General features: G+C 46.9%; 1 protein-coding gene across 2 annotated transcripts in view; it reads left to right on the top strand.

The window, feature by feature from the left end:
* Positions 1 to 200: 200 nt before the first annotated feature.
* Mmd (monocyte to macrophage differentiation associated) overlaps positions 201 to 8,908 on the top strand; it is a 30,384-nt gene continuing 21,676 nt past the window's right edge. Inside the window, exon 1 of one of the 2 annotated variants that reach the window (XM_052195440.1) lies at positions 201 to 495. In XM_052195440.1, coding sequence (XP_052051400.1) covers positions 470 to 495 — 26 coding nt within the window. In that variant the 5' untranslated portion in view covers positions 201 to 469. Of the gene's footprint in view, positions 496 to 7,657; positions 7,837 to 8,908 lie in introns of those variants that run through there. The other variant, XM_052195439.1, reaches the window with a different exon arrangement.

Below are 8,908 nucleotides of genomic sequence, written 5' to 3'. Positions count from 1 at the left end.
TCCCCTTTCGTCTAGCCACGCCCCCGAGCTCTGAAGTTTCACCCCACCTACCGAGCTCCAAGGAAAAATGAATGGCAGCGGAGCTGTACGCCGCTCCGGACACTGATTGGCCATTGGGCGCGGTGACGCGCAGGTGGCTGCGGGCGCACGCAGCGAGAGCAGCGGGCAGGGGCGGAGCCAGGCTCCGGGGCGGGGCGCAGGCACCCGGGGGCGGAGGAGCCAGGGAGGCGGGAGGCGGGAGGCGCCGGGCCGTTTAAGCGGCTTCCCTCCCGCCCCCAGGCGCCTTCTCTGGCCCGGGCCCTGTGCTGACCGACCCCCAGCCTGGCCCACTCCGGCCCTGCCCAGTTGCGTGGCTCCCGCCTGGCGCGCCGGCAGCCTCGGGAGCAGCTCAAGCCCATGAGGCCGACGCGCCCTGCCGCCGGTGCAGAAGAGACGGAGCTCCCGGCCCCCGAGGTAGAGCGGAGGATCAATGCGGTTCAGGAATCGATTCCAGCGGTGAGCTCTGCGTGGCGCGTGCTCCGTCCCGGGGGATCCGAGCCCTGACGAGGACCGGCTCCCGGGAAGACTCCCAGTCCTGCTATCCCCTTCCTCCGGGCAGCTTGGGATCTGTGCCCCGGGACCCCGCGTCTGCTTTGCCTCCTCCATCCGCTTGCAAACCCAGCTTGGCCCTTGAGATCCCCATCCAGACAGGGCTGCTGCTAGCCCCTAGCTGACTACTCCAGCCTCATAGTCCCCTCCCCGCGACTCCACTAAGGGCCTCCACCCTTGTACAAACCCCCAACGTGAGGTCTCCTGGGACTGCTGCAGAACTCTGTGGCTATGTTTGTCCTATGGTGAGGTAGGGGGATCTGGCGTGAGCCTTTTGGGATGTTTTGTCGTGGCTGGCCCTAGAGACAGGGAAACTGAGGCACGATTCCCTGAGTCCAGCTTTGCCTGATGGTGTCCGGGGCGGGGTGCGGCGAGGGGTTCTCGGGCTAAGAACCCAATGGAGTGTTATTTGGGTTTTTTGGGAGGGTTTGGGTGGATACCTGCCTGGAAGGAATGATGAAGGCTGCCGACCTATTGTTCCCAAAGAAAGCTCTAGGCTTTAATGTTTCTAAGTGGGTGAAAGTTCACCCATCGGGTTTCTGGTAACTCTCCATCCCATTGTCTGAGCCTGGCAGCAATACCAATTCCCAGCCCTACACTACCAACAGGCTGGCTTAGTGTGATGGGCCAGAGAATTCAGAAGCAGAAATGCGTAAAATCTTCTAAACAGGCCATTGAGTTTAAAGTGGTCTTTCTTTTTATTTCAAAATGTAAACACACCATTTAGTTTTCCTTTCTCTTCTTTCCCCTCATTTAATCATTAATGCTTATCTCATTTCTTCCTGTCCAAGGGTACAGGAGCCAATACACCATGCACGGGATGAGGGTGGTCTTTGCTATCAGTGCAGGGGCAATCAGCTTGAAGATTTGGATTGCATTCTGAATATTGCTTATTACTTGGTGGCTGAAAGTCTGGCATTATCCTTGGAGGGGAACTTCGTATCCATGTCAAAGGCAGAAGGGAGCCCTGGTCTTTTCTCTTTTAGAACCTCATGGATTTAAGAGAGACTGTAACATGTGTGAACCTCATGCTCTGTGCGTGTGGGTTGCTTGGTTGATTCTTTCCTTTGCATGTCTGTGAGCTTCCTGCTTTCAGAGAACAGTAGCTATATTCTGCAAAATTACTTGACAAAGAGTCTGGGTTTCTGTTCTATCCTTTTGAATTCTATAAAAAGAAGGGAAATGTCTGTTTTTGTTTGTTGTACCAACATTTCAGACAGCTCTAAAATGGAAAAATAAAAACCACTTCAGCTGATTGAGCAATCTCTTTTGATGGACAGAATTCACTTTCATCCTATTTTGGAGTCTTACCCATTCAAAAATTAGAATACATAGAGATTATCTTTTAGGGTATCACAGAATGTAATTTTGTGTAAGTATATATTATTGTGCTCTGAAAATGTTACTTGGTGATCCCTGGGTCTCCTTTGATTTTGATTGATGTAATCCCTTCATTACCTCTTTCTCTATTATAGCCTAGTTTGGAAAGCTATTTATAAACATCAATTTGAACTTGAAAATAAGCCTGCAGATACAAAGCAATATCAGAAAAGTCCTGGGTTTTATGATTCACACATTAAAATGTTTAAAATAGTCTTCCACACCTTTTGTATTCATTAAACATTTTGGTGTGCATCGAAGATAGTTACCTGCAGGCAGATCATATGAGAGGCACACACTGTCTCTGAACTAATCTGTTCTTTTCCTTGATGATATGCTGGTACTCGGTTGAGGAACAGTTCATAAGACAATGGTTTATAGCTCTGCCAAAATAAAAGAACACCTTGCAGAGCCACTCAAAGTGGAACCTCTGTGGTTACTGTGGCTTTGGATCATCTTCTAGACTTCTGCCATTTATATGAGGAAGACTGTAAGGGAACAGCTAAAGCCACAAAAACAAGACAAAAGAAAACAAGAAAAACCTTATGATGTGAAAATAATTCTTCTGGGTTGCTGCATATTTTCGGCCTTGCTTTATCTCCCTCAGTCTGAAGACACTACACATTTGCCTGCACTTGTGTGTGTGTTCTCTCTCATGCACACACACACACACACACACACACACACACACACTTTCTTTTTCTAACCTCTCTGAGAGGTGATAATAACTGTTACTATTCAGTTACTGCCTGTTTGTGCCAGCTCCTGGCTGGGTACTTGCATATTTTTCAACTTACAAGTCACTGAAGAGCAGAGAAGTTTAGAAAGTAACAAAGTCCTTGCCCAGAGAGCTACAGGTAGGAAGAGGCAGACCGTGGAGTTCAGTTTCATATCTCTGCAGCTGCTAGCTGAGCTGTTAACCCTTTCTGTCTCTCAGCTGAAAAAGGATTTTTCTTCCTCAGCCCAAGCCGTGACTACCCTACTGATTAGATTTTAAATCGAGTGCACAGAAAAGTATCTCTTTGGAAATCTGCAGCAGTTAGAAAGTCTTATGGCAGGTGAGGTGGGCGGCTGTCTGCTGTCCCTCTGGACTGGTTCTTGCAGTGTTGAGCCATAGAACGGGCTGGTCTTCTCTCTTCCTTCTCCCTTTAGTAACTTCCAAGAGTGTCATCCTTGACTGAACAGATGCCATGCTCAGCCCTCAAAGGGAGCTGGCATGGTCACAGGGCGCTGTGCAGAGGGACCAGCTGAAGCTGCAGCATTCAGTAATGTGGATGCGGCCCTGAGGATAACCTTCGTCTTGGCCTTTGCGTTTTCTGTTCCTAAGACCTCAGGCTCTTTTAGCTCCAAGGCTGCCTGTTGCTCTTCTATACGGAACCTGTGTTATCTCCATTAAAGACACATTGACTAGGGGTTATCGCTGTACACAGGAGGGTACGAGAGATTTTCATCTACTCGTTTTTAACAGTTATTTATTAAATTTCAGCAAAAGATGAGCACTGTGCTTAACAGTGGAAATAAGGCCGGGCGGGGGTGGCGCACGCCTGTAATCCCAGCCCTCTGGAAGGCAGAGGCAGGCAGATTTCTGAGTTCGAGGCCAGCCTGGTCTACAGAGTGAGTTCCAGGACAGCCAGGGCTATACAGAGAAACCCTGTCTCCAAAAAAAACCAAAATCCAAAAAAAAAAAAAAAAAAAAAAAAACAGTGGAAATAAAATTGTAAAGACTTATATCATAGGGGGGAAAGGTAGGGCTGGTTAATTAATCCACTCTAATCTCCCTGGCAGTGGCAGCGTGTGAGTTCCTCACTACCACCCTAGTGTTGTGGATTTGAGAATGAAAGACACACATGCAGCCTTATATTTAATATGCCTTCGTCAGCTCAATTGTTGGGCTTCTCCCAAACTTTCACGTTGCTAACGCCTCCCCTCCAATACTCGTGAATTAAAATTCTGTATTCCAACTTTGCTACTCTAGACCCAATACTGGGAGGGCCTGGGACCACTCTTCCCCCCCTCTTACATGATTGTGTGCTCTTTCTTCTGTAGCTCTCAGGCCTGGTCCTTCTGCTTCCCTGGCAAGGTGGTATTGCCTCTGCCCTGTGTTCCTTGCCCGGGCACCTAAAAGTCTCTCTCTCTGTGTTCAGCCATTGGCCCCTGGCAACTTTATTTAGGAAACTTTATCAAAGCCAACTAGGGGAGGGACTCCCAGCATCTTCCATGCAGAGGTGCGGGTTCCCCTGTAAATTTGGGAGCCAAATTAACACAAGTAGCCTTAGAACCCATCCACAGCATGGAAGGATGGATTTTTTTTTTTAAGTTTAGGAACCAAATTCTTACTAGTAGATGACGCATTTGCTTGACAGAAGAGAAGCAAGTTGAATGTTCTAGGAAGAAATAAAGAGCCAGTGCCCTCAGGTGGGTAATACCTTCCTGGGTCTAAAGAACTAGAAGGAGAAGGTTGGCAAACACAGAAGGGCAGAAAGGTGGCATCTTGAGCATGAGGAGTGGTTGGAGCCTTATGGGTCAGGGATGCATCAAAGTATTACCTTAAGCATTTTGGGAAGTGAAGAAATAGTTTAAGTAGAGGTACACAATCTGGTCTGTTTTTTATAGACAGTTATGGCTGCCATATGAAGAAGTGTCTCCATGGGAATAGGAAGCAAGGCCAGTGATGAGGCTCTAGCCTCACAGGTTGGAGATGTTGTGTGCTGGTCTTGATTTCAGTTTGGGCAATGAGCAGGGTAGTAATGAGCTGATTTGGAATACACTTTGAAGATAATGTTGTCAATATTTGGACTTGGAGAGTTGGGAACCCAGGAGACTTAACCTGTGTGGTTTGGTCTTCTGTTATGAATTCTGCTGGAAGACTTGCAGCCTGCCTGCTCTGAGAGCCTGGTCCTTCTTTCTGGATTTAGTGTACTAATGTATAAAGGTCAGTGCCTAATTGTTCTTCCCCTCCATAGTTTTGGAGTTCTGGGGTGGGATAAAGAACACATAAGAAGAACCCAAAAGATGGAGGCAAAAGAGAGTATTGCATAGGACAAAGTAGCAACCAACAGACTGGGAAAAGATCTTTACCAACCCTACATCCGATAGAGGGCTAATATCCAGTATATACAAAGAACTTAAGAAGTTAGACTCCAGAGAATCAAATAACCCTATTAAAAATGGGGTACGGAGCTAAATAAAGAATTCTCAACTGAGGAATACTGAGTGGCTGAGAAGCACCTAAAGAAATGCTCGACATCCCTACTCATCAGGGAAATGCAAATCAGAACAGTCCTGCGATTCCACCTCACACCAGTCAGAATGGCTAAGATCAAAAACTCATGGCATAGCAGATGCTGGTGAGGATGTGGAGAAAGAGGAACACTCATCCATTGTTGGTGGGATTGCAAGCTGGTACAACCACTCTGGAAATCAGTTTGACGGTTCTTCAGAAAAGTAGACATAGTACTACGTGAGGACGCAAGTATACCACTCCTGGCCATATACCCAGAAGATGCTCCAACATATAACAAGGACACATGCTCCACTATGTTTGTAGCAGCCTTATTTATAATAGCCAGAAGCTGGAAAGAGCCCAGATGTCCTTCAACAGAGAATGGATACAGAAAATGTGGTACATTTACACAATGGAGTACTACTCAGCTATTAAAAACAATGAATTCATGAATTTCTTAGGAAAATGGATGGAATTACACAATATCATCCTGAGTGAGGTAACCCGATCACAAAAGAACACACACGGTATGCACTCACTGATAAGTTGATATTATCCCAAAAGCTCGGAATACCCAAGATACAATTCACAAAGCACATGAAGCTCAAGAAGAAGGAAGACCAAAGTGTGGATACTTCGGTTCTTCTTAGAAGGGGAAACAAAATACCCATGGGAGGAGATACAGAGACAAAGTATGGAGCAGAGACTGAGGGAAAGGCCATCCAGAGACTGTCTCACCTAGGGATCCATCCCATACACATTTACCAAACTCAGACACTATTGAGGATGCCAACAAATGTTTGCTGACAGGAGCCTGATATAGCTGTCTCTCCTGAGAGGCTCTGCCAGTGCCTGACAAATACAGAGGTGGATGCTCACAGGCAACCATTGAACTGGGCACTGGATCCCCAATGGAGGAGCTAGAGAAAGGACTGAAGGAGCTGAAGGGGTTTGTAACCCCATAGGAAGAGCAACAATATCAACCAACCAGAACCCCCCAGAGTTCCCAGGGAATAAACCACCAACCAAAGAGTACACATGGAGGGACCTATGGCTCTAGCAGCATAGGTAGCAGAGGGCCTTGTCAGACATTTAAGGGAGGAGAGGCCCTTGGTCCTGTGAAGGCTTGATGCCCCAGTGTAGGGGAATCCAGTACAGGGAAGCAGGAGTGGGTCGGTTGGTAAGCATGGGGAGGGGGGATGGGATAGGGGTTTTGGAGGGGAAACCGGGAAAGGGGATGACATTTGAAATGTAAATAAAGAAAATATCTAATAATAAATAAAAGAGAATATTGCAAGAGAAAGTGAGTAAGCTCTGCTTCACTAATTACCTCAGTAAATGTGATTGCCACACTCAGACCTAAGTCAGAGCCCCTGTATGTGTGTCTCTCCAATCCGAGACCCACGAATGTCTCAGGATAGCCATGAGTGAGGCCTAAAATATTTGTAGATGATAACTAGCATCATGTCACAGTGTCAACAGGTTGGAGACCCGTGCACACTAGCCACTCTGCCCAGGGCTGAGTACCATCAGCTTGCTTCTTGTTCAGTAGACAGGATTTCCATAAACGGGGACCTCTTTTGCTCTCATACAAACATACGTGTTTCTCATTCTTTTGGGAGGTGGGTTGGAGCGCCTAGACGCAAAGTGTGGGAGTTCATTTGCATTTTGCATCTGCTTTTCCATTTCGGTCTCGGGAATGATTTCTTCAGAAACTAGAGGTGGTGGAGACATGATTGCAGCCCGACAGATTGGGGGAAATTGAAAAATTGTGTTCTTATTTCCCAGCAGGACAGCTGTGCTGTCTTTCTCACTGAGCTCCAGACAGGAAAATGCTCCCAGGAGAGCTGCGTTTTACCTTTGTTGATAGTCTCTCGCTTACCCATCCACCAGGGCAGGGTACGCAGGCCGCAGGAGAGGAGTGCCTCTCTCTATGGCTTCTCCTCTCCTCCCCACCTGTATGCACAGATATGTGTATATGTGTTCATGGGCATTTGCATATTATATGCATGCTAATAACAGGTGTCTTCTGCAGTCATCCCCATACTTTTTTAGAATGAGCATCGCACTGAATCTGGAACTTACCAAGTACTGTAGGCTAAGTGCTCAGTAATGGGGATTTACCTGGGCCCATCTCCATAGCATTGGAATTACATTAATTACTTCTTTTTCTTCTTCTTTTTGTGAAACATGCACACTGGGGCTTGAACTTGTCCTCAAGTTTGCGTAGGAAACACTTTACCCACAAGGCCATCTTCCTTCCTTTCCACTTTATTTTTAACCTGAATTTATTTCTGCAGGGCAGACGTGGCCATCCAGCTTCTTTCGCTTGCAGGAGAAAAAATGTGAAAGTCTATCCCCCCACCCCCCATGCTGTGTAATGTAATGGTCTGACTATTTTTAGACGGGGCTGCTTGGGATAGAAGTTACTATTTTAGTCTGCAGCCTGGTGGTGGGTAGACAGCTCCCACTTCACCCTATATGGAGTGCTTTCCATTTCATCCATCCTCAGCCATTTTGGAAGCTCGGTCTCCACCCTTGGAAATTCCTAGTAGGGATGAGCCTCGCACAGAGCTCAGTTGTCGCCTACCTGTCAGGGTGAGGATGTGGTGGAGCCTCAGGAGGAAAGCCTTCCTCCTCAGGGTGTAATTATTTTTCTTTTTACTAATAAGAGCTGTATGGCGGTATTCGCCTCCCGTAGGAAATGAGTGATATAATTTAGGGGATCTCCAGGGGAGAAGATGGAGTTTGGACTTGCATATCTCTATGTGAGGCTGGCTGGATACATGTCTAAGCTACCGGGTGGGTTATTTGTTCTCAGGCTGGCTAGAAGCTGCCTTCAGCATGTTCATTTAGGCTCTAGCTAGACATCTAGACCAGGTGAAATGTCGTCACAGTCCCCATGTCCAGCTTGCACTGTGTATAGACTTTACAGGAACTATCTGTTGTGTCTTTAATTATTTGATTGGAGGTTACCAGGTGCATATGATCCTTTTGTATTTTTTAAAAGGTGTTTAAAATGGCTTGGTTATATAGTTTAGCCATTTTATTGTTGTTGATTTTGGCAATTTGACTCTACCTTCCCATCATGTGATTGGTCAGATTGGATACTGGCAAACAAACGCTAACTACTTTCTGGACTATCTAGAATTTAAAAAGGTGAGAGGCGTGGTTTGTTGTTGTTTTTGTTTTGATTTTTGTTTTTGTTTCTTGGTACTGAGCATGTTGACAGATGGAGCTCTAGGATCTCAAAGCCGGTAAGGCTTTGACCCAGCTGTTGCAGACCCACACCCACCCTGTGTGTGGGAACCAACACTTCAGCATGATCCCTGCGTGAGTGTAGTTCAGGTTTAGACAGGGCTGTTTTCACCCTCTCGCTGGAATGGAACTGCAGCCTTGTGCTACACGGTTTTCATCCTGCTGATTCTGGGAAGGTTAGCTGGAAGGGAAGCCTGGTCTGCGAGCATCCAATGCCGGTGTGCCAGACTGTGGATGTGTGTGCTTTAGAGCCACAGCGTAAAGTGCTGATTCTGGGTGTGGTGTCAGAAGCAAACTCTTTTTCACTTAGGAAGAACGGAGGTGAAAACATGACTCCTTGTTTAGGTGGCCTGGAGGTAGCTAGGTATCGAATATGCTGCCTAGTGCCGGAACAGGTAATACAATACGAGAAAACTAGTCTGACAGGCCCTCTACTGTGGGATGCAGGCTGTACAGACC

This window comes from Apodemus sylvaticus, chromosome 10 (genome assembly GCF_947179515.1).
Source record: "Apodemus sylvaticus chromosome 10, mApoSyl1.1, whole genome shotgun sequence".
In the NCBI taxonomy this organism is placed as follows: domain Eukaryota; kingdom Metazoa; phylum Chordata; class Mammalia; order Rodentia; family Muridae; genus Apodemus; species Apodemus sylvaticus.
Note: the sequence above shows the minus strand (reverse complement) of the source record. Positions and strands in the feature narration are given on the sequence as shown.